Source organism: Eptesicus fuscus, chromosome 12 (assembly GCF_027574615.1).
Source record: "Eptesicus fuscus isolate TK198812 chromosome 12, DD_ASM_mEF_20220401, whole genome shotgun sequence".
Lineage (NCBI taxonomy): Eukaryota > Metazoa > Chordata > Mammalia > Chiroptera > Vespertilionidae > Eptesicus > Eptesicus fuscus.
This window is the reverse complement of record NC_072484.1, coordinates 53,406,694-53,431,274: the sequence shown is the minus strand read 5'-3', so window position 1 is coordinate 53,431,274 and position 24,581 is coordinate 53,406,694. Positions and strand designations below refer to the sequence as shown.

Below are 24,581 nucleotides of genomic sequence, written 5' to 3'. Positions count from 1 at the left end.
AAAGTGCAAAGCAGCATAATTGGGAGAGTTCCATTCCTCTGTCTCCAGAGGAGAAAAGGTTCACGCCTCCATGAAAACAGGCTTCTAGCACCTGCAGGCCCAAGCGCCCCCCCCCCCCCCCTCGCCCCCATCGCCTCTCTGAATCTCCTCCAGGGCGGGATCGCCAGAGAAGTGTTCCTACAGGAGTCGACCATCCCAGAGGATAGCACCTGGTCCCCAGGCAGCTGAGATGTCAGAGGCGTTTCAGGGGAGAACTGTGTGTGTGGGGGGGAAGACCTAGGAAGAGGCCCACAGGATAGTGCCAGGGAAAAAGGTCAAAGGTCAGGGCTGGACCCCCAAGGACCTGGAGGGCTGTGAGCCTCAGTGGGAGACCTCCGTACCTGTCACATGGCAGGGATGTGGGCTTCTGCAGAGCTGAATGCATGGGGAAGGCCTTCCTCCCCTGGGGCACAGCCCACCTGGGTGAGATGGCAGGAGCTGGAAGGGGCTGTCCCCACTTTCCTGGAAATTCCTCCCCGAGGACTGCGCCCCACTCCCCCACTGCTATTCGGGCTGAATAGCAGGGAAGGGTTAGGCTGAGGTCTGGGGACAGTGTGACCTCCTGGTATTGCTACAGGCTTGGAAGTTCTGGGACTTCTGGAATTTATTTTTAGCTAGCCATAGAGTCAGAACGCCAAAGGGAAATAAAAGGAAGGAGGACAGGATGGGGTGCCCTCTGGGAAATTTGCTCAAAGCACAGGTTGGCTTTTAACATCACCTCTGACTCCTAGGCGAGTTCTGGGCCTCACTGGTCGCAGCAACATGCACTTGGACCGGATACGGGGCAACAGGAGCGAGGCCCTTCAGGGCTTTGGGAGCTGCTGCCCCTAAGGTCGGTTCCTCTCCCTCTGCGCGGTGGGAGGCTAGGGCTGTAGTTCTGTTTCTAAAGCTTGTGACGGGCAGCCTCCTGTGATGGACAGCCGCGGCCGCCCCTGAGCACCGGGTGTCCGCCCAGGTCAGGCTGGCCCTGTGCGCGCCCAAGCGAGGTCCGCCGAGTCCCCAGTCTCGCTGGAGCCTTCGGGATCTTGCGAGCTGTCCTCCGTGGCGCTGGCGGAGCGCGTGCTGTCCTCGCGCAGGGCCGGCTCGGGGCTGGCGGTGCGCTGTTGCTGCTCTTTGAGCTCCGAGTAGGAGCGCGAGAAGGTGTGGAAGATGGAGGTGACCGGGAAGGCCATGAGCAGGATGCCGCTGAGGATGCTGCTCAGCGCCACCACCTGCCCGGGCACGCTGCGGGGCACCATGTCGCCGTAGCCCACGGTGGTCATGGAGATGACCGCCCACCAGTAGCTGGCCGGCACGCTGGTGAAGTCTCGGCGCGCGCCCAGCTCGCGCTCGGCCAGGTGCACGAGCGGCGCGAACAGGGCCATGGCCACGCAGAGGAAGAGCAGCAGCAGCCCGAACTCGCGCGCGCAGCGGCGCACGGTCAGGCCGAGCGAGCGCAGGCCGAGCGAGTGGCGCGCCAGGCGCATCACGTAGAGCACGCGCAGCGCGCGCAGCAGCCGCAGCACCAGCCCCGCGCGCTCCAGCAGCTTGTTGCCACCCGCGCTCGCGCCTGCCCGCGCCGTGCCGCCCGCCGCGAGGCCCACGAGCAGCGACACGTAGAAGGGCAGGATGGCCAGGATGTCGATGATATTGAGCGGCGTCCGCAGGAAGGCGCACTTGTTCTCGGCCTGCAGCGAGCGCAGCAGGAACTCCAAGGAGAACCAGGCCACGCACACCGTCTCCATCACGAAGAGGTTGTGGCATTTGCGGGAGCACTCGCCCTGGGGAGGAGAGGGACACGTGTTGGGGCAGGGACGTTCCCCATGACGGAGGGATGTCAAACCCAGCTGCCCTGACTCCTGACCCCAACCCATGCAAGTGTGCTACTGCAGGAGGGCCAGGGATAGCCAAAAAATGCCCAATTCCTGTAAAAAAGATTTAATGGAAGTCCTAGCTGGTGTGGGTCAGTGGTTAGAGTGCAACACGCGGCCAGCCCCCACCCCCACGAAGGGTCGTGGGTTCAATTCCTGGTCAAGGGCAGGCACCTGGGTTTCAGGTTCTATCCTGCCCAGGTCTGGGAAGCAACCAATCGATGTATCTCTCTCACATTGATGTTTCTCTCCCTCCCTCCTTCCCTCCCTTCCACTCTCTCTAAAAATCAATGGAATAAACATCCTCGGGTGAGGATTACCAACAAAAAAAGTTAATTGGGTATTGGCCTCCCACAGGTGCTCAGCTGACCTGATCCCCAGCGAAACTGGTCAAGATCATTTAAAAAAGCAGCCATTTAAAGATTGGAAACAGTCCTAAGGGCAAGAAGGAAATGCAACATCTATTCAAGAAAATCTGAAAATCTGTGAAGGAAGGAAAGAGTTTGCTGTTAGAACCAAGACCCCATTCCCCCCACCCCTGGGAGGAGACTCCACTCCAGAGACTGAAGCCAAGGGCTCCAGCTTGGGGGGAGGAGAGAGGTTCAACTGCTCAGCCTGCCCCTGGGTGAGCCCCAGGCCAGTGGGGTGAAGAGGGGCTCAGCTGACACCATGTGCTCTGTGCTGAGTCCCGGGCCCACCTCACACGGGAGGTGAGACCACCAGGGCCCAGGCCGGGGCCACTTGGCCTCCCTGCGCCTTGTAGTGCCCCCCACCTGGCTCATGACCCTCTGGGCACTGAGGACAGACCCTCATGCCTGTCCAGCTTCCCGAGCCCTCTCGGCAGGCGATTAGCCTGGGGGCCGCAGTGGTGACCTTCCACCACCCAGAGACAGCAACCTGAGGACCTGCCTGACGCCTTAAACGGAGAACAGGTTGGGGGTCAGCAATCAGTTTTTCAATACCTTCGTACTCAAGGGCACAGAAGTGATGGGACCCCACACGGCTGCTCCCCAAGTCCTGTCTTGAATCTTCAGGGCCAGACACTGATGTATCACTGGTCTGCAAGGAACTGGGCAAATTGGGCTCCTGAAAACCTTCCTCCGACTGGCACTCACTATTGGGTGATTTGTGTATTGAGCAGAGCCTGGCCTTCCCATTAATGAGCTGTCAGAACCCAATACCTTGGCCTCCACGTTAATCATTGTCCCTGTGGTGTGCCTGGACACCCTGGCCATGGACTTGCTTCCGTGGCCTCCAGACATGAGGGTGGGCCGCAGAGTGTCCCACAGATTCTGTCTCCCAGCTCATCACTCTAGACCCCTCTGGGCTGGCAGAGGGCTGGGAGCCCTCGTGGGGGTGGTGTTGAGCCTCCTGCTCCACACCCTGGCATCATCCCTAAACAAGAACCCTTTCTGCATCCCTCCTGAGTTCAGCCAGTGAGCAGGGCTCAGAGGCAGGGTCCCCGTTTCCCTGGCCATGGGGAGGGGCATCTCCCTAGACCTGCACCAGGCCCACTGAGCTCACAGCCACGTGAGACCCGTTGCAGCTTGTTGCTTCTAGGTTTGGGGTGGGTTTTGTTCCAGCAATTTCTGGTGCTTGTTCATCCCCTGAGGGTGGTCAAGTTTTATCCAATATTTAGGGCTGGTTGCCCCATGCTGCCTGGGCCAGTGGGAAGGCTTTTGAGTCTAGCCCTGAGCCTTATGGGGCAGCAGGAAAGGGGGTGGGGGACTCTGAGCTTGAACTTGGGTGAAACACCCCTTGGGGGGCTCTATGGGTGTAAGCTCAGAGAGGTTGAAAGGCATTCCTGATTACCTTGGCTTGGGGCATTGGCGAGAGCAGGGGCCCAGTAACTGGATTCGGGGAAAACCCGGATCCACAAGTTTTCAGTCAAGAGACAGCAGGGCCCATGGGGACTGGGACAGACCTGGTTAGAAACCCACTCTGCGCCCTGAGGAAGGGCTTAGGAGGGAAGCCGCCATCCTCAGGGATAGTGGGTGACGGGGAGGAGGGTGGATGGAGTCAGCCTCGACACCAGGTCAGAGCAGTGACGTATCTCTGCCGGGACGCCACCTGACCAGGAGCCTGATGACCTCAAGGAACCTGTGGTGGTCTCGTGATCGGCAGCCCCAGACACAACCCATACAACACCCCCTTGTTGGGCTGACTGTGGGCCCGGCCCCAAATCTCAGCACAGGTGCCCAGCCAGGTTCTGTGTGAGCCCCCATGGGGGGTTTCAACCACTGTGTTTGGGGGGGGGGGAGGGCACAGACCCTGGGCGATGCAGCAGGAGAGACCCCACGTGCCAACCTGCAGCCAGACCTATCCTGGTGGATTCAGGAGGAGACAGGCCTGTGGATCCCCTGGTACCCGCTCCTCCAGCCCTTTCCTTAAGGACCAGCTGTGCAGGTTAATTGGAGGTAGCTATTTCTGGACATTTTAACCCAGAAAACAGACCCCGATTTATCATACTTTGACACATCTGGCCTATGTGGCCCAAATCAGGTCAGACATAAATCTCCCTTCAGCTGGCTCACCCGGTTTGAAGCCCCCTCCCCCTATTTACTCGCCTGGCTTTTGCTTGTGTTTCACAGACATTCGGGGCTTTGGTGAATCAGGCCTCCGCCAGGTGCCCGCATGAGTTTATCATGGGCGTGAGCACCAGGTGCAGCTGCCCCAACACCCTGGTGGCCCTGCCCTGTCCAGCTGGGCGCCTTCTAAACTCCTTCTGCTCAGCCAGCTCAGCACTGTTTCTGCTCCCGGATCCCTCTGCTCCCATCCGACCGACCACTGGGGTGGACAGGGCGACCCGCTGACTACTGCCGGGCCAGCCACTGTTGGGGGCGGCGGGGGCTAGACGGGAGGGCTTGGTCCCAGGTCCTGGGTATTTGGAGAGGACACAGACTCCAGCCGACGCTTCTGGAGGGAAAGAACGTGGGGCCTTGGGGGCCGTGGCAGGACCTCATTTCCATTCTCTCAGTGGTGGGGCCTGTCACCCCCACACCACCCTTCAGGTCCCCGTGGTGTTCCTCTGAGAAGAGGTGTGTGCTCATGCCTGCATGAACGCGGGGGACAACACCCTCCCATCCTCACCAGCTTTTCTGGCAGGGCCTCTGGTCCCCGTGCACTGGACACAGCCTTCCCTCCAGGCGCCAGCTCCCACGCTGTGAGCGCGACTACCGCCCTCATCCCGCCTGACCCCTGGCTCCCAGACCTGCTCCCCAGGCTCCCCTGGGCTCCCCCAGCCAACGCTGTGTCCCCAGGGGATTGGGCCCTGGCCTGTGGTGAACATCTGGTCCAACGGGCAAACTTCCCTGCTTGGTGAAAGGCCACAAGACACTGTGCCCTCACAAGTGACCGCCCTGGATCTGGGTGCCCACCTGCAGAGTCTGCACTAGTATCCCCAGTGACTCAGCCCCTGCCTTTGGGTCCCAGCTCCTTTCCTTATAATTTGTTTTCTTTCCAGGATCGGAACTGGGCCTCTTCCAATTACTTGTGGCTCAAGAACCAAAAGTCAGCTGCCCCCACGGAGGCAGCTCCCTGAATGTGAGAAGTCTGAGCTAATTACAGACACACGTATGGGGCCGTGGGAGGGTGGGCTGCCCAACAGTGGATGGGTGCGCGTCCCTAACCCTTATGGGGATGGCACCGTCCGCTATTACAAAACCCAACCAAACAGCACAATGGCTCGGAATGTTCTCCATGCCCACACGGGGCAGGTGGGCTGGATGAGCGCCAGGAGACCCTGGAGGGCACCGTCCACGCCAGGCAGAGGCGGCCCGGGGGACGGACCAGGCTGGTTCCAACACCAAGGATGGTGACAGCTGGTCCAAGCCAACTTTTGGAAAAGTGTTTCTGAAACTGCTGTTGGAAGGCATGGCCTCCCGCATGGTATTCCCTTGGCACTGTCCCTGTTTTTATTTTCTAGTGAAAATGAACGGAAGCTCAGGGCCAAGGCTTTTCAGTAACAGAGGCTGTGGGGCGGTCACGGCTGCCTCTTGGGAGAGGCCTGACCCGGCATGCGTCCACCCCCGGCTTTGTTCTCATTTCAGAGCATCAAAAATTCAGTGGCGTGAGCCCTGCCAAGGACAGCGCTGGTTCTATTAAACCAGGAGATGGAGGGAGGCCAGTAGGGGGTTCCTCTCTGTAAGCCAATCGGGGAGGCACCAGCTGAGCTCCCCGGAGCTGCAGCCTGGTCCGAGGTTCTGGCTCAGAGTTCCATCAAGGACCCCGAGCTTCACAGGCTCCCCTCTTCATCTAGTGCGTAATTAACCCCCAAGTTGTTCACATCCTTTTACTGCCTCTGTATTTCCTGGACATTGTCTCCATCAATCCATCAGGAATGTTGTGTAGCCAGCAAAATGGACCAGCAGGGCGACTGTGCACTAGACCTTGTGCAGATAAATCCTACAGACAGCACCTACTCCTATCGACCCGTTTCCTCTTCATCACTGTGTGCTGATCTGTGTTTAGCCCCCCGTTAATACCCAGAAGAAAGTACTGAATTCACTTCACTAACTACAAACTTATAATAATTTGACTTTGAACTGCAGTGAGTTTATTTTTCCCAATTATCTATGGGAAAGGCTCCTGTAGTGCAAACATAAAAGTAGGAATATTCAATCGACTTTGGAGAACAGATTGTTTAAAAATAGCACCAGTCACTTACACAGCAGTAAGGAATGTGCTCTTTCAGTCACCTGTGCTGAAGCAGGCTGTCAATCGCTCTCCTGTCACCACCCTGCGGTTCTGAGCTGTCTCCGGAAAGAAGTAAATAAAAGTGCCTGAGAGAGTGCCCCACCCTCTCCCACAGCTGACCTAGCTGGTCTTCCATCCGCCCTGTCAGCTCACTCCTGTGGGAGACGTCCTGGACAGGGAACTGGGACCGCCAGCCCCACGGGATTGGGCCCTGAGAAGTGGCCGAGCCGGCCTGATGCTCACGGCTGCAAACCCGTCCTACTGGGCCGCCCATTCCTGCAGGAGTGACCGACTCTGGTCGCTACAGACACAGGTGAACAAGATTACAGGTGGCAGTGCCCCCGTGAATGCACGAAGAGGGCGTCCATCTCAGGAGAGAACGGCTCCAAACCACAGAGTTGGTTCTGAGTCGCAGCCACTGCTCTCCATTCAGTTCCTTCACTTGGGCCGCGTTTCTGCGGGAAAGCGCGGTGCTTCCTCCAGTTCTCAAGACTGTCTGCCAGCGCACGCACACTGCTCCCCACTCCCGGCAGCCTGAGTCCCACCTGCCCCGCAGGGCGGAGCGTTCGCTTTTTGGGGGTTTCTGTCGTGGCTTCTCCATGGGGGCAGAGACGCCCAGGGCTGAGGGGTCCTCTGCTCGGTGCCCAGCCAGGAATTCAGTAACTGCCACACTCAGGCTCCCCTCTGCACGGCAAGGGTGGGCGCTTCCCCAGCCCCCACGACCACGGCATGAAACCGCCAGGGTGCTGACCGACCGGACACCCAGGCTTTCCGACTGGGTTCTGCAGGAAGCGATTTTTTTTCCAGGCAAGCAGCGCCTTCCCCTCCACTGCACTGAGCATTGGGCAGCCAGAGGCAGAGGGCACCCCACCAGCCAGTGCCCACGGGCCCACAAGATGAGCCAAGGTTTTCTGTAGGACTCTCAGTGTGGCCAGCTCTGAATGGACGTCCTAAGGGCAAGTTCCTGAGCAAATCCAGCCCTGCAAAGCCCGGCAGGCGGCCGTGGGCACAGCAGGCTTGCTGGCTGCTCCCTCCATGTTCCCCTGGGAAGAATTCTGTTCCAGGACCCTCTCCAGGAGCTCTGCCTCGCTGGTCCAGGCTGTGTGCTTACATTCGTCGTCAGTGTCATCACGAATCTCACCGTATGGAGGACAACGGGTATAGTGGCTACGTGTCCGGGTGCTGACGAAACGGAACCCATACTGACACCTGCAACCCCACCAGCCACGTATGGGAGGCTCACGAAATCCCTGCTGGGCCCTCGGATCTTGTTTGCTCTTGTGTTCTTCACTGGGGAGGAGATATGCCACAGTCATTTTCAGGCCTGGGAATTTTATTTTTTCTTCTGTCAGCATCTACCCTGGGCTCTGTGCCCTGATGCTGCATCTGGGACAACACGCCCCCTCCACAGACCCGTCCCGAGACCAGAAGCTGCCTGCAACTTGGCCTGTCCCAAATGTCTGCTCCGTTTCCAGCAGCTGCTCAGGAATCACCTCTGAAGTGAGGACTTGCTATCCTGTCCCAGGTCCAGGCAGAGCCCTTGGGACACGGCTGGCGCCACGAGTCACAGGAAGTGGTGCACGTTGTGGCCTCCTGTTCTTGAGGACCAGAATCCCAAGTCGGTGACCTCCGAGCACTACCGGGGTGCCGGACACCTGAGCGCAGTGCCTGTGTGTCTGGGGACCCCTGGAGCCTGCCTGCACCTCCTCGTTCCGTTTTCTCAGGAGGATGCCCGAATGCAGAGCATCACCCAGACAATGGAATATTGTGACCTGGACTGAGAGCAGGCCAGAGGCGGAGCTTCCCTCGATGCTGTGACCGCGAGCAATTTCCAGTTGGGAGGCTTTTAAAAACGGTTTCATCCCCGTTTTCGGTAATTTTCCTCCAAGTGTTCAACTCCTGAGCACCTGGTCTGAAGGGGCTCTCATCCGGCTGAGTGGGCTCAGGGCTCCCGTCAGACCCATGTTCAGAGACTCTGCTTTCACCTTCTCCCCCACACTGTTCTGCTTCCTTTAGGTCCCCGGCAGGGCCAGGGCGGGCAGGCGCTCCGGGAGCTTCCTGAAGGAGTGTGACTGGCTCCCTGTGCCCTCCAGGTGGCTGTTGAGGAAAAGCAGGGCTCAGGCCTGCTGGGCACACCGGCTCAGTCAGGGAGGCAGCAGGCAGGGAGCCCAGGCCGAGCCTTCCCAGAGGCTCTGCTCTGCAGTGGCCTCTGCTCTGCGGAGGCTGTGCCTTCATCCAGAGGCCACAGGGCTGTTGGGAGCTGCCTGCAGCCCAAGGATCCCAAGGCCCCAGGAGGGAGGGTGAGGGAGTGACCCTGCTGCTCTGAGAATCGCCAGGACTTGGGAGCAGCCAAGATGTCCCTCAGCAGGGGAATGGATAAATAAACCCTGGCCCATCCAGACAATGGAATATTGTTCAGCAATAAAAAGAAATGGGCTGTCGGGCCATGAAAAGACCCGAAGGAACCCGAAATGCACATGACTAAGTGGAGGAAGTCGATCTGAAAAGGCTTCATATTGCATTATGATGGCAACTACCTTCTGGAAAAGGCAAAGCGATGGAGACGGTGAACAAACAGATCAGTGTTTGCCAGGGATTAGGGGAGGAGGGATGAACAGGTGAGCACAGGGGATGTTTAGGGCAGTGAAGCCACTCTGTGTGACACTGTGATGGTGGATACATGACTTTATACATTTGTCCACACCCACAGGTTGTACTCCAGAAGTGACCCTAAAGTAAACCATGGACTGTAGGTGACAAGGATGTCTCTGTGTACTAGTGGATCCATCAGTGTCACAAATTTCCCACATGGCGTGAGACATGGATAATGGGGAGGCTGTGCAGGTGGGGGCAGGGGGATGTGGGAAATCTTAATACCTTTCTCTCAATTCTGCTGTGACCCTAAAACTGCTTTAAAAAATAAAGTCTTAGAATATAGGGGGGAAAAATCTTATAGCTTCTATTCTAGGCATTTGAGCATAGGTCTTTTATTTTTCAGATAAGCACAAATCCGAAACTCAAATCCCTTATTTTTTTGATGCCAAATTTGTGCAGAAAGTAGAGGGGGAAAAAATGTTCTGAGCTTCATGTTTATCCCTTGGCACATCCGGCTGTTTTCAGCTCCTCTAAGAGTCCACAGTGGGGTCTCCATGAAAACAGGCAGCAGTTGCTCAGACGTGGGCGCTGATGTCCGTCTGGGGCCTTGGACTACGATTCTGGGCAGCGTGGCAGGGCACAGGCATCAAGGACGGGGCTGATGCCTCGCAGGACATGGGCACCCCTGCCAGGTGCTTGCCTCCCCTCTCTCAGCAGCAGAAGAGAAAGGCGAGGCGAAAGGACCTGAGCCCAGGCAGGTCTGGCTCCCGACGAGGTCCGGCCATGGCTTGATATTGCCACTGGATGTTGCTGACTCCTGGTGCAGAACTTGGCCAACAGGGCACCCCAGGACCGGCAGCGTACCCAGCACATACTGTATTTAGTTCTCTGGGTTCCGGAAGTCCAAGCTCCCAGGGCCCGCAGATTCGGGGGCTGGTGCGGCTGCTTCCTGGGTCTCAGACATCGTCTGTTGTGTGTCCTTCCGTGGCAGGAGGGGAGCAAGCTCTCTGGGGGGCTCTTTAGTGGGACTCACCACCCCAGTCAGGGGGGCTCCAACCTCATGACCCAATCACCTTCCAAAGGCCCGGCCTCCTGATACTATCGGGGAGGGGGTCAGGTTTCAATGTACAAACTGGGGCAACAGAACATTCAGTCCACTCCGCCTGCTCTTTCCCAAGAAATCGGCTCCTAACGCAGAAGCCCCTGCTCACCCAGGGCTCAGCCCACATCCCTGTGTTACGGGGCTGCGTTTAGGGCCGGTGATGACAGGCTTCATGCCACTGCTCCCAGGGGGCCCTGCAGAGGGCGCCCCACAGATCCCCAAAGGCCATTTGTTATCTCTCGGGGCCTGCGCGTGAGGGGTGTGCTAGTGAACAGGACTTCCCACCCAAACCACAGACGCGTGGACCGTGAGATAGCGAGGGCAATGGCTCATTTCATGTGTCAACTCGCCTGGGCCGTGGGTGCCCCGGCACTGGTCAGACGTGACTCTGGGCCTGTCTGGGAGGGGGCCTCTGGGTGAGGTAAATGTTGGAGTTGCTAAGCTCCAGGAAAGCCAATCGTCCTGCTGGTGTGGGTGGGCCTCGTCCCATCAGTCGAAGGACTGAACGGAACCAAAAGGCTGACCTCCCTGGCGTGTGGGCCACCTTCTTTGGGTCTTCCTGGGTCTCCAGCCTGCCAACCCCGGGGTCTCAGGTGTTCTCAGCCTCCGTCCTGGTGCGAGCCAGCACTTTATAAAATGTAAATATACAGGGAGGGGCAAAAGTAGGTTTACAATGGTTTGTACGTAAAATAATACAGTACATAATAAAATAATACAAGAATAAGTTGTTTCGCCTACTCACAAGGCAAACCCTCTTCTGCCCACCCTGTATACGTCTCTCCTGTTGGTTCTGTTTTCTGAGAACCTAATACGGCTCAGAGACAGCAAAGCTCTCCCCCAGGAGGAGGCTGGCAGAGCTCGATGTGTGCCCACAGGCAGCAGAAACGTTGTCACCAGCTTCCCATGCCGCCGCCAAATGTGCTCAGTGAATTCAATCACTGAAATCCCGGTCGTGAAATCTATAACTAATTATGCAGGTCTTGATTTAATCACGTGGGTTTAAAGGAAGAAAATCGACTCACTGAGCCAGACATCAGCTGCAGTGAAAAGGGCTTGAGAGCTTCCGAGCAGCACAGCCCGCCCACCACCCACCAGACCCCGGTCTCAGCGCGGGAGCTCAGCATGGTCTCCGAGCAGCACCCCGGCCACCACCACACAGCAGAATCCCCGAGCTGTCTCCTGGGACACCAGCGTCTGTCCACACCCTCCACCGCTGGAAGGCCTCTCCTCTAGGTCATGCCACAACACCCACAACCGCCTACCCCTGGACTGGCCTTGACCTCTCCTGGCTGTGGAGAGAACGCTAGACCCAATGACTGTGCCATTGTCAACAATTTCACTCCAGACACACATTCTCAGGAGAATCAATACTCGCTTTCAGGCTATTCCACAGTAGGTGGGGTGCTCTGGTCACACACGTATGCTCACCGGGTGCCCCGTCAAGGTGCCCAGGCCCTGAGCACAGCGTGTTAGCCCTGGCCGTGTGGCAGGCAGAGAAGCGCAGGCTGCAGACCCACTGGAGACGCCACAGAGGCAGTGGGACGTGGGGGTCTCCCCTCTGGCTTGGGGCTTCTACAGTGACAGGGGCTGGGAGGTTTGGGTCAGCCCTGCCTCGCTGTCCACGGGCCCGGAGGAGCCCCTTCCCACTGAGCCTGGTGTCTGCTCAGTGACAGGGTGACAGACACCACCTCCAGCTCTGACCCCAGGGCCTCCAAGCACGTGGCATCAAAACATCGACTTGTCTGCCGGCTCCAGCCTGGGAGCGAGCGGCAGAAACGTCTCCGGGTATCACTGCTGTGACGGTTTCTCCTGAGAACAAAGCAAGGCTCCCGCTGCGAGGGTTTTGCTGTTAGAAGGTACATTTTTGGGTCAGAAGACCTAGGAGAACTTTCAGTGGATGTTTAGGGTTTTGGTATTTCTACCCCAAGGCCTGGCTCTGGGAACCCCCAAGCTTTTCCTTCCCCAGAAGCCATGAACGTGGCGTGGATGGTCCTGCTGAGGACTGGCGCTGAGGAGGGAGCCTTGCTCGCGGCGATGTGAGGTGAAGACCTTCTCGGACGGGGCAAGGTGGGTCCTGGGTACATGCCTTCCAGGTCCCGCAGGTGACGGCCACGGCCCTGAGGGTCACATGCAGCTGGGGGACATGGGTGTGGTGGGGACGGGCCGGCGGCCTGCTCCCCTCTCTCTGGCTGGAGGTGCCATGAGGAAGCACATTTAATTTTGTTGAAGATGCTTCGTTCTTAGTTCTCGGAGCTGTTGGTGACACATGGCGAATGTTTTGCTCCAAGATAATTTAGGATTGAGTGTTCCACAAGTTTTCTGGGCACTGTTCCCGTGCCTTCCCGTTATAGTCGGCACATCACAGGTCTTCGCTCCTTAGACACTTCACCTTATCTCCAAGCGAAGCCACAGTTCTTTCCAGAGACTCCGCAAAGGCCAACTCTGGTGTCACAGCACCGAGTCTCCGCTCTAGGTTCCCACGCCCTCAGAGCCCCCAAACAGGAAGAAGAAACATCTCACGTCTGCTGAGTGTGGGATCATGAGCACAGCACAGGGTGTGTGGGCAAGGCTGCTGACCCAGACGGGGCCTGGAGGACAAGCAGCGGAAACAGCCTTTACATGTCATCCCAGCTGTGGGCAGCTCTGTAAGCCAGGAGGACATCCAAGTCCTGGCCCCTTGACCGTGGCTGTCACCTCCTGTGTCAGGAGGGCCGTGCAGGTGGGATGAAGGTAAGGACCCTGAGCTGCAGGGAGTGCTGGCTACAGGGGGCCCAGTGCGGTCACAGGTCCCTCAGTCGGAGGCAGTGATGGAGAAGGACCAGAGTGATGGCTCTGAGGATGGAGGAGGGGCATGGGGACAAGCTGAAAGGGCATGGGGGATTCTCCCTGGAGCCTCCATAGGAACCAGCCCACCAACTCCTGCACCTCAGCTCCCCCAGACCCCAAAACTCGTCCTGACTGTGCAGAGCCAGGCATTAAGAGGGATGTCCTCAGCACCAGGTCTGGAGCCTTCTATGGAGGCCGGGCCCCCTCAGGGTGGGAGGGGCTCTTCCTAGAAGCCCCTCAGTCCCACCCAGAGCCCTCTGTGCGGGTGAAGTGGTGCCTGTGACTGGCTGTGCTTGCTGCTCTCCAGGACGAGGCCCAGAGCACTTCATGTTCTTCATGCTGCCTCCATCTCCCAGGCACGCTGGCAGCAGCACTTCACACAACAGCCACTCATGCCAGAACAATGGACGCGCAGGCCTCCCAAGGGCTGTGCCCCGGCCGTACCCACGTTAACAGCAGCATCTTCACCACAGCCAAGAGGAGGAAGCAACCCAGTGTCCACTGGTGGAAAGGTGGGTAAGCCCAATGCGGTCCATGTGCACAGTGGGATGCTGCCCAGCCTTAGGAAGGAAGGAGACTCTGACACGTGCTACACGGATGAACCGGGAGGATTTCATGCTGAGCGAAATAAGCCAGTCACAACGGGACAATTACCTTAGGATCTAGTTATGTGAGGTGCCTGGAGCGGTCAACATCACAGAGACAGAGAGTGGACGGTGGGTCCCGGGGGCTGGGGAGGGACACTGGGGAGTTGTTTCATGGGGACAGATGGTGGTGGCGGCTGCACACCACGCTGAGTGTACTTAGTACCACGAAACAGCATGCTTAAATATGGTAAAGATGGTAAATTTTGTGTATATTTTATCACACTCATACACACGTTGATGAAACATAAAACGTTTCCTTCCCACGGCAGTGACAACACTGACTTCTGACTCAGCACCTCGGAGGAGCAGTGGCCCAGGTGCTTCATCAAGTCCCCTCACAAGGTGGTGGACGGCACATGTGCTCACCAACACTGGGTTAATGCTGTTTAATCTGATGCCGGGACTGGTGAGACAGCGCACCCCAGTAGTGTGAAGTGGTGCTTTGGGAAATGGGGAAGGTTAGGGGGACAGACCAGAATGGTGGGCGACTCGGATACACGTGCACACCCTAGAGGGTTCTGCACGGGCCGGCTTGGCCTCAGTGCTGTCACTGGTTGAAGCAGGCCTAAGGCCTCCTGTTTTCTGACCTTCATCTAAATGGCTTCCATCCTGCATATTGTATGGCATTATTGCTACTTCGAAAAATGAAGTATAAGTGTTTTAGCAGCATAATCCGATATTTGGGCCTGGTTAATGCAACTGGAAAGAGACAGGAATCAGATAGGCAAACAGGGAAGGATGACAAACCAATTTCCTGAAATTTACATTCAAATGTAATCTGCAGTGAGGGATGCCACAACTCGTGGTCAAGCCAGATAACAGCTAATGTTCCTGGAGGACATGGGACATCTCCCTTCAGCTCCTCACTGTCTTAATAAGGAGTGGACTCCCCAGCATTTGAGGCTCCCGTGATGAGCTGCCCTGCCCGAGGTAGGGCTCAATTCAGAGCCAGTGCCCAGCTCCTAGCGGGTGGGAACTGGGGACTGCGGAGGGGTTGGGGCAGGCAGATCCCAAACCCTGCCCGCCATAAGGAAGTGCAGGGTCAGCTTTCAGGACAACACTCAGCAATGTCCTTCAAACACTGGTGCGCCCTCTTCCCGTAACCCACCCACTTGGACAACACACACCCAGGCTTCCCTGACCATGTCCTGAACAACGCAGCCCTGGGTTCACAGACGCTGACCTTTCCACCCATGTTCCCGTGCTGCCATTCTCACAGGACAGAAGGGGGATGGGAAGTCCACCCTGTGCTCAGAAATGACCCCGGGCGTCTGGACAAAGCCAGGTCTGGCTTTGCCTGAGGCGAGAGGCTGGCCCTGGCTCTGGAGCCCTCAAAGAGGCCCCATCCTCCAAGATGACGGCACATGAGCACACAACTCTCCAGACCTTAAGATACTGAATGTGCTCAGCCCCTTGTTGACCAAGCTCCAGGGCCTGTGGGAGAGACCAGTCCAGCCTGGCTGAATTCTTGGAGATGGCTGTAATGGGAGTGTCCCCCGTCAGCGCACAGCCTAGCAGAGATGTAAGCCTGGGAGAAGGGCTCACCCGGGGCACATTACCGAGCAGGCCAAGGTGGGCCCAGTGCTGTGGGTGCAACCACCAGCGACAGAGGGGTTTCCTAGACCCTGGTCACTCGGCAGAACTCCCTCCACCCAGCTGCCTCCAGGCCCCGGTCCCTGTCCCAGAGCCAGGCCTAGACCTTGCCCCCACTGCCCTATCCTTTGCCAGAGCACCCCAGCCTGGCTCCGGCTCCCAACCCAGCCTCGGCCCCACTCACCCGCTCCTCCTCCGCGCGGATGTCCGGCATGGTGCTCAGGCAGAGGCCGACCGCCGTGACGGCCACGAAGGCCACAGACACGCAGGCGAAGAGCTTGCCGGCCAGCCCCGAGTGCGGGTTGTCCACCACGTCGCGCAGTCGCCGACGGCCGCGCGCCAGACGCCCGTGTGGCGCCAGGGCGCAGCCGGGACTCCCTGGCACTGCGCGCTCCGCCGGCCCCGCGCGCGCCTCGGCCGCCTCCTCCTCCCGGCGGCGCAGGCGGCGCAGGCAGCAGCGCTCCAGCCGCGCCTCGTCGATGCCCCAGTAGGCCAGCTCGTCCCGGAAGGCCAGCGCGCACGGGCCGCGCAGCAGCCGCAGCTTGCCGGCGCGCAGCAGCGCCACGATGGCGCGGAAGGCGCACGGGCTGCGGTCGAAGAAGAACTCGTCGCGGCTCACGTCGTAGTCGTCGCACACACGCAGCAGCTCGTCGTGGCCGCGGCAGGCGCGCAGGCGCTCGAGGCGCGCGAGGGGACAGCGTGCCAGCGCGGCCCAGGCCAGGCGCACCCTGCAGCCGCCTACATTGATGATGACGTGCCGGGCGCGGGCCCCGCCGCCGCCAGGGGGCTCCGCGGGCCCGGGGAGCAGGGCCATGGCCCCATGCGCAGCGCTGGGGTCAGGAGGCTGGGCCTGCGGAAGGAACGGGTTCACGTTAGGGTTGGGGACACTTGACCACGCATGAGACCCTGGGCCTGGTGACCCAGTGGAACCAAGGACTCCTCTGCCCACTTGGTTCTTCCCTCCTGCATACCTGCCGTCTGCAGGTGGCCCAAACAGAGGACCACAGCCTTTCCTTCAGACCCAGGTTAAGTGGCGGCGTGCCTCAATTTATCTCCTAGACCAGTGATGGTGAACCTATGACACGCGTGTCAGCACTGACACGCGTAGCCATTTCTGATGACACGCGGCCGCCTCAGCGGCCGCATGCCAAGGATGAAACATTTGCTGCTCCTGAGGATGAAACATTTGCGAAATAATGTTTTTTCCTCAAAGTGACACACTACCCGAGTTATGCTCAGTTTTTTGGCGAAGTTTGACACACCAAGCTCAAAAGGTTGCCCATCACTGTCCTAGACTGAGACTAGCCCACCCTGCGGAGGATGCCTCAGGAGATCTGGGCGGGGGCCTGACACCAGCTTGTTACCTGATCACCATCCAGTAAAGGTCAAGGGGGAAAGAGGGCGGTTTTAAATCTGAAAAGAGACTTTACCATCCCAGCCTGGGTGCACACGGCTTTGACTCCAATTTTCATGTCACCACGGAGCCCCGTACTAAATTGTAGAACAGGCTAGCTGACTCCTTTTGTAGCCAAATCAAATGTGTGCTCTTTATAGGTAGGAATATTCACCAAAATAATCATTAAAAGATCTGGATAATCAGTGGAAAATAAAACATCTCAAATTCCCACAAGGTATTACAGATGAAAGTGCCAAGTGTGTGGGGTCTCTCAAACGCATTCATTTCGGCCAGGTAGTCAATCGTACAACCCTGTGACAGGAGGAGGAGGCTCGGACCTTGCTGGGCTGCACCCTCCGTGAAAGAATGTGAGGGGGGAAATTTATCTACTGCTATAGAAAGGTCGTAAGATTTCTCTGCCTGGTTTTAGGTAAAATAGAACCAGAGTATATATATGAGAGTATGTGTCTAATTCCTACCTGTGCAATGGGTTTGAGGTTGGAATTTTGGTCTATGAAATGAAAAGCTAAGAAATTACGCCCATAAAAACTAGTCTCAGGTGGGCGACATCTCTGCCGTGTGCATTAGAGCCAAACTCATACGTGGTCTGGAGCAGTGCTTCTCAACCGGGTGACGCTGTCCCCAGAGCTGTTTGGCGAGGCCTAGGTGCATACTGATAGTCACGACTGGGTGTGACTTGTGTTTAGAGGGTAGAAACCAGAGTTCTGTTAAAACCCACAGTGTACAGGACAAAGGGCTGGGACCCAGCCCACAGTGTCAACAGTGCCACTGTCTAGAGGGACATGCCCTCAATTCAAGCCTCACAGGATTCCCACAGATGAAGCCCCAACTAAGAATTTATAAACCAAAATTAAAAAACAACAACACTCAAGGCAACAACCCACATGGGCAAATATCAGCAGACACATGACTAATAGGATTAGGCTCCTAGGAACTTGAGATGATCCTATCTAATAAAAGAGTAATATGCAAATTTACCATACCTCTGCTACACCCACAAGCCAAATCAGGAGCAAGTATGCAAATTAACCCAACCAAGATGGCTGCGGCCATGGAGCGAGCAGGAGGCTTGGGTTTCCCGAGCAATGGAGGAAGCCAAGCTTCCTGCACACCCTGGCTGGCCCAGGCCTCCACTCAAGGCTACAAAGTTTCAATTATAGAAGATAAATAAATCCCAGATCCCAGGGCCTCCGCTTGGGTCACTGTGGGGGGGGGGGGGGGAGGGGGAGTGTGGCTGGCCTGCAAACCACCACAGGCCTCGCCCAGGCCGCCCCACGCCCCAAGGGAACCCCCACTCTGATCTGGGACACCCTTCAGGGCAAACCAGCTGGCCCCCATCCGTGCACCAGGCCTCTATCCTATCTAATAAAAGAGCAATATGCAAATTGACCGTCACTCCAACACACAAGATGGCTGCCCCCATGTGGTCAAAGATGGCTGCCCCCATGTGGACACAAGATGGCCAGCAGGGGAGGGCAGTTAGGAGGGACCAGGCCTGCAAGGGAGGGCAGTTGGGGGTGACCAAGCCTGCAGGGGAGGGCAGTTAGGGGTGACCAGGCCTGCAGGGGAGGGCAGTTAGGGGTGACCAGGCCTGCAGGGGAGGGCAGTTAGGGGCAATCAGGCTGGCAGGGGAGCAGTTAGGCATCAATCAGGCTGGCAGGGGAGTGGTTAGGGGTGATCAGGCTGGCAGGCAGAAGCGGTTAGGGGCAATCAGGAAGGCAGGCAGGCAAGCTGTTGGGAGCCAGCAGTCCTGGATTGTGAGAGAGATGTCTGGCTGCCTGTTTAGGCCCGATTCTACCAGGATCAGGCCTAAATGGGCAGTCGGACATCCCTCGAGGGGTCCCAGATTGGAGAGAGTGCAGGCTGGGCTGAGGGACACCCCCTCACCCCCGCACGAATTTCGTGCACTGGGCCTCTAGTAGGATTATAAAAAATAAAGATATGACAGAAGGAATTAAAAGCACAGAGGAAAAAAGACATCATGAAATACACGAGGAGGGTCTAAATAAGTAACGAAGCTTCTAGAAAGAACAAACACAGCCCAGAGATAAGACCCAGTCTGGAGGTGAGGCTGGGCTTGGGTGGTGCTCTCTCCCAGGTCTCCACAGGAGTCAACAGGAGACAGAAAACATGGAAAGGCCACACATACGGAGGAGAAAGCAAACGTATCTATTACCAGGAATCCCAGAAGAAGAGGCAACACTCAACCAAGGGAAGAAATGTGTCAGGATTTAGAATTTCCAGTGTTAGGGATGGTGCCAGACAGGAAAATTCCACGCCTGGTGCATTACAGGGGGAGCCAGAGAGCTTTAATCCCTAAAATAAATGCGTGCAGTGGGACCTGATGGTGTTAAACTTGGGAAGACAGCTTTTTTTTTTTTTTTTTTACTGGTGGGGATAGATGGGTTTGAGTGCTGGCGGCCACAGGCCCTCCCCGGCTGTTTTGGCTGAGCTATTTCCAGCTTGAGTCCTCAGAATGCTTGGTTATTGGGGCTGGGACACACTCAGCTGGTCACAGCAGAAGGCATGGGTCCACTCCTTCCCGAGGCAAATGCCCTCAGAGGCCAGGAGAGGCATCTTCCCCATCACCCTGCTGTTTGCTTCCTGGAGTCCTACCAGGGCCAGGCTCGCCACCCAGTCCCTGGAGCGGCTGAGCCCACCGCCCACGCAAGCCTAAGGGAACCAGCACCTGGCAGGGAGCCAGCACCCTCAGCACCAGCACCTGCAGCACCAGGAGGCTCCCAGAGAACAGAGCAAACAAACGGAGGGAGGAGGCGCCAGTTAGGGATGGCCTTTCCTGGGGGGACTTCGGAGGCAGAGCTGGCAGAGTGAGTGAGTGTACGTGTGGGCGTGTGTGAGTGTGTGAGTGTGAGCTGCATGCAGGGCTTCCTCGTCTAGGCAAAAGGAGAGTGAAAAGGGGAGCACACAGAATTGGAATGGGATCTCAAGTACCAGAAGGCTAGCCCCCAGTTGAAGAAATACTCTGTAACTGAATTTCCTGTTCTGTATTTAGGCTTAAAAACATTGCCTGGAATGGATGAAAACCTCTGTAGTAGAACAGGAAGTTTTAGATTTCAAAAGAAGTGAAGCATTCTTTTCTAGGAGACCCGAGTAACCCGTGGAGGGCTTATCTTGTATATTTTGCTCATTCTCCGTGACGACATCTCTGTAAAGAGTTTACTGCTCAGAGGGGTTGGCACCTCCCTCTCAAGGTGGGCCATGGCCTCGCAGAATTGGGACAGTCCCGACAGCGAGCAGAAATCTCCTGAACGGAGACTGCGACGTGGCCAGGCTGCGCTGTGCTCCCGCTCTGGCTCCTCAGCGATGACTGTCACCGGGTCTGGATCTCAACTGGGGCCCATTGTGTCCCCTCCCTGCTGCAGGGGACATGTGGCCCCATCTGCTGACACCGCTTGTCCTGACTAGGGGCTACCAGCATTGAGTGGGCAGGGGGCAGGGGTGCTGCTCAGCACCCCACAGGGCACAGGACACCCACCGTAGAGTCATCCAGCCCAGATGCCAGTGTGCTGAGGGTGCCCTGTTCAGACGCATCTGTCTCACTGAGGAAGTAAACAACTCATTAAAGAAGCCATTCAAGGAAAGAAGTGACAAAATGCTAGCTATCCCTTCAGAGGCTGGTAGGCATCAGGAGGCTGTTGGGGGGGCCATTCGCCCCAGCCTGCAAGGAGGCGGGTGGGCAGCCGCAGCGAGGGCGTCACAGCGAGGAGGAGGCCCAGTGGCTTGGTCTCAGCGTCAAGCCCACTGCTCTACGATGTGACAGGTCTCCCACTGTGGACGATGCAAGATCCTCAATCCAGCACTGCGGCTTTGATCCGCTGTCCTCTGCCTCCGTTTTGGTTTTCGAGCCTTTGCAAATTTGGTCACACTCCTTTGCCTTTGTCCCTCACCTCCTCTCTCCATCAGCCACCCCGGGACCAGAAGTGCTGGTTTGTGGGAAAGGGGCCGTGGGACCGGCACAAAGAGGATTCCTCACCCCGACCCACGGGCTGGTGTGGGCTCCCTCCAGGTGCTCGCTTCACTTTGCAGTTGAAACGCTTGCCCTCGGACATGACACAGGCCCACAAGGAAAAGCACAGGAAGCAGGCCGTGCGACCGTCGATAAGAACACGTGACCTGCCCTGACTGGTTTGGCTCAGTGGATAGAGCATCGGCCTGCAGACTGAAAGGTCCCAGGTTCGATTCCGGTCAAGGGCATGTACCTTGGTTGCAGGCACATCCCCAGTGAGAGGTGTGCAGAAGGCAGCTGATCGATGTTTCTCTCTCATCGATGTTTCTAACGCTCTATCCCTCTCCCTTCCTCTCTGTAAAAAAATCAATAAAAATATATGTAAAAAAATAAAGAACACGTGACCTAAGTCAGACATGCTTTTCTTCCACACCCACCAGCAATGGCCGCTGCCAGCCTACAGGTTAAAATGAAGACACACCCACCTCTGCTGGCTGTTTTCACTTCTTACGGTCCTCCCAGGACCAACGTCATATGACTTACAGATAAAATCACCTGTGGGGTAAAAAATAAAATAAGATAAAGAACTACTTTTAAATAAACCATGACTCTGCAGGAGGTTTTCAGAGTCCTAAAATAAAGATAAGGACTCTTAGGTCGTTTCTATTTCTTTCTGATTGTTAAACATAGCTCTGCTCAATCATTTTGCTTTGAAATGGACTTATTTTCTATATGTCAAGGTTACAGAGATTACAAAAGGTTTCTGGAGTGTATATATGAACAGAACTGAAAACTTGCTAATTAGATCTATTTTTAGCCATGTTGTGGAGAGAAATTGATGATTTCTTTTCAGTTATGATTTATGAGAACCATGTATAATCCCCAAATCTATAAGACACAAATAAATTTGGTAACTAATAACTTATCCACAAAGCAAGGTGCACCCAGCCCAGCTGCATATATTGGCCCTAAAGATTTTTTAAATGAATCTTTACATTTTGAGACTGTAGAGATCCTTGCACCCTTTACCCAGTTTGCCCGACAGTGGTATCTTGCAAACTGCAGCCCAACCTCACAGCCAGGAGGCCACACTGACACGGTCCAGACACGCTGCTGTCCGGTCTAAAACCACGCATCTGGCCTCCATCTCTGTACTTTTGTCGTTTCAAGAAAGGTATAGAATGGACTCACATGTTGTGTACCCTTTCAGGACTGGCTTTTCTCACTCAGCATAATTCTCTGGAGAGTCACCAGGTGCCTGCTGTATCGACATCCCTCCCTCCCCCACCCCCTGATGGTGCCTCCAATATGGATGTGCTGGGTTTGCTGAACACCACCACACAGGCTGAGGGACAGCTGGGCTACTTCCAGGATTGGGGTATTATGAACAAAGCTGCTACAAATACTTCCATAAAGGGTTTTCTTTCTTCTGGGATAAATGCCCAGTGAAGTAGGAGGTTTTTTTATTTTTGATAAAGTCCAATTTATCATTTCCTCTTTTATTGACTGTACTTTTGGTGTCAAGAATAATTCGCCAAGTCAGACATCCCAAAGGTTTTCTACAATTTTACTTCTAAAATGTGCAGTTTTACATTTAACCGTAAACCATTTTGAGTTGGTTTTTGTATAAGGTATGGGACTTAGGATTTTTCGTGTATGAGTGTCTGTCTAATTGTTCCAACACCGTGTGTTGAAAAGACTGTCTTTCCTTTATGGAATCACCTTTGAACCTGTCAAAAGTCAGCCGGGCACACATGTCTGGATGTTCTTTTCTGTTCTAGTGATCTATGTAAAACTCTCTCCACCAATGACACAGTCTTGATAAATATAGCAATATAGCAAGTCCCGAAACTGGGGGGACTGATTCCTCTGACGTTATTCTTCTTTTCAAAGCAGTTTGACTCGTCCAGTTCCTTTCCGTTTCGTACAAATAAACCCTAGAATATTTAGTCTATATTTACAAAAATAATCTCACCGGTCTCCTCACATACAATCCTGTTACAGTCGGCTGGGTCTCCTCACCCACAATCGGGCAGAGTCTGTAGAATCTCAACATGCATACTCTCATGGACTAAGTGTGTCTCTCCGTGCCTGTACTCCAGTATAATACTAGCTGCTAAATCTGTTTTAATGTATAAGTAAGAGAAATATAATTAGTACGTGTGTTTGCAGATGTACTGTTAAACCCATTTTTGTCTGAAGTAACTATTTGCATGTGCAGTTTTGCTTCTGGAGCCCAGAACAGAAATTCCGTCCACCCACCACCACCAGCTCCCAGCTGCGGGCATGGCCGGTGGGTGATGGAGTCACCCATCTGCTTACTGGTGGGCCCCGCCAGCAGTGTGGAGGAGAGGTGATCCCAGAAGGAGGGTCAACACTCCTGTGAGTTCTGTCCTTCCTTCCAGCAACCCCCAAATCCATACTGAGCGTCTCTCCTATCAGACGGTCTTGGGGACAGTGGATGGACCCTCTGTGTGTCAAGGGACCCCAGGCCTGGGCCCTCAACGGCTTGTCCCGCTCCCATCATTTCTCACATGGCTGTACATACAACACACACAACAGCTCCTTTATGTCCTCAATAGTCTCAAGACTGGGAAGTTCGAGAGCTGCTGTCCTAAACGACGGAGTCCCCAGCCTGCCCAGCGGTGGGGCCTGAGCCCCCTCTGGGCCCGGACGACTTCCCTCCCAAGAAGTCTTGGAACACAAAGGAGAAATTCTCATGGGTCCAGGGGTCCCTCTCCTGCCCTCTGTGCACCACGAAGGGGGTGGAGGGAATGCCCCTTTGTGACCCAGTGTCCTGGGTCCTGAGAGGGGGTGGGCTGCACTGAGGAGAGGGAAGTCTGGAGCAGTGCTACCCAGGATTCCCTGAGCCTTATGTGAGGGTCCCCAGGAGGGGCCCGAGACCTCCCCTGTGTCCCGATGAAAGACCAGCAGGCGCCTCCCACCCCAGGAAGAACAGGCCGCCCTCCAAGGCACCAAATAGCACCTCTCAGATACCTGAACTCGAAGTGAGGGTCTGCCAAAGCAAATGTCCCAGATACTGAGTTTTCACTTTGAAATCATGACAGTTCTGAATTGGTCACTTCTTTTTAAATCCATTTTATTAGGCAAGTGTCCCTCGGGGCTGTGGTGAACGGCAGGCACAGTTGGAGGTCACCGCTGTGGGACCAGCAGCAGAGCAGCCCGACAGCAGGCTGGTTTCTGCGCACCGTGACTTCCGCAGAGACGCCGCCACTGACTTTCTGTAGAAGTCAGTCTTCGATCGAGGCCTGAAGCAGCTCCCGGCACGTGAAGACCTCCCGCTGCGGAAACCGTCCTTCCATTTGACGGCAGCGTTCTTGACTCACCCACAGAACGGAACCCCTGACACTCCTGCTCCCGGCACGAGGGCACTCCCTCCCGGTGCTGTGCCAGGCTTGGGTGGGAGAGCAGACCCACGGTCCCGATGATTTCCTCACAAATCCCCCGCTTCTCCCGCAGGGCCTGCGTCTTCTGCGCGCGTCCTCTTCAAGTCTGGGGCACGATGCCCGTGATGTGGTGCTTGACAGGAAAAGCAGGCCCAGCACGGACGTGTGACTGTGTGTGTACACACTGTTTCTCTCTGTGGGCGGGCAGGTGCTTAAAGCAGCTTCCGGATGGAGTCGGTGTGGGCAGTGACATTTTAAGTAATTTATATTTTTTTGTTATGCTTTTCTCTCCGTTTTATTTTTAAACAAAAGATACAAGTAATTGTAGTATTTATAAAGAATAAAATTATTCTAACTTTAGAGGGGAAATGACATCGTATAGTTTTTATATAATGAGACTGAAGTTCCATGAAATGACAGTATGATAAATGTACCTTTGTGTT

General features: G+C 55.9%; 1 protein-coding gene across 1 annotated transcript in view; it reads right to left on the bottom strand.

Annotated features, from left to right (window-relative positions):
• Positions 1 to 625: 625 nt before the first annotated feature.
• Positions 626 to 24,581, bottom strand: part of KCNG2 (potassium voltage-gated channel modifier subfamily G member 2) — a 33,787-nt gene continuing 9,831 nt past the window's right edge. The window contains 4 exon segments of the mRNA XM_054723871.1: positions 626 to 1,799; positions 15,532 to 16,140; positions 16,143 to 16,197; positions 21,217 to 21,286. Coding sequence (XP_054579846.1) covers positions 996 to 1,799; positions 15,532 to 16,140; positions 16,143 to 16,169 — 1,440 coding nt within the window. The 5' untranslated portion in view covers positions 16,170 to 16,197; positions 21,217 to 21,286 and the 3' untranslated portion in view covers positions 626 to 995.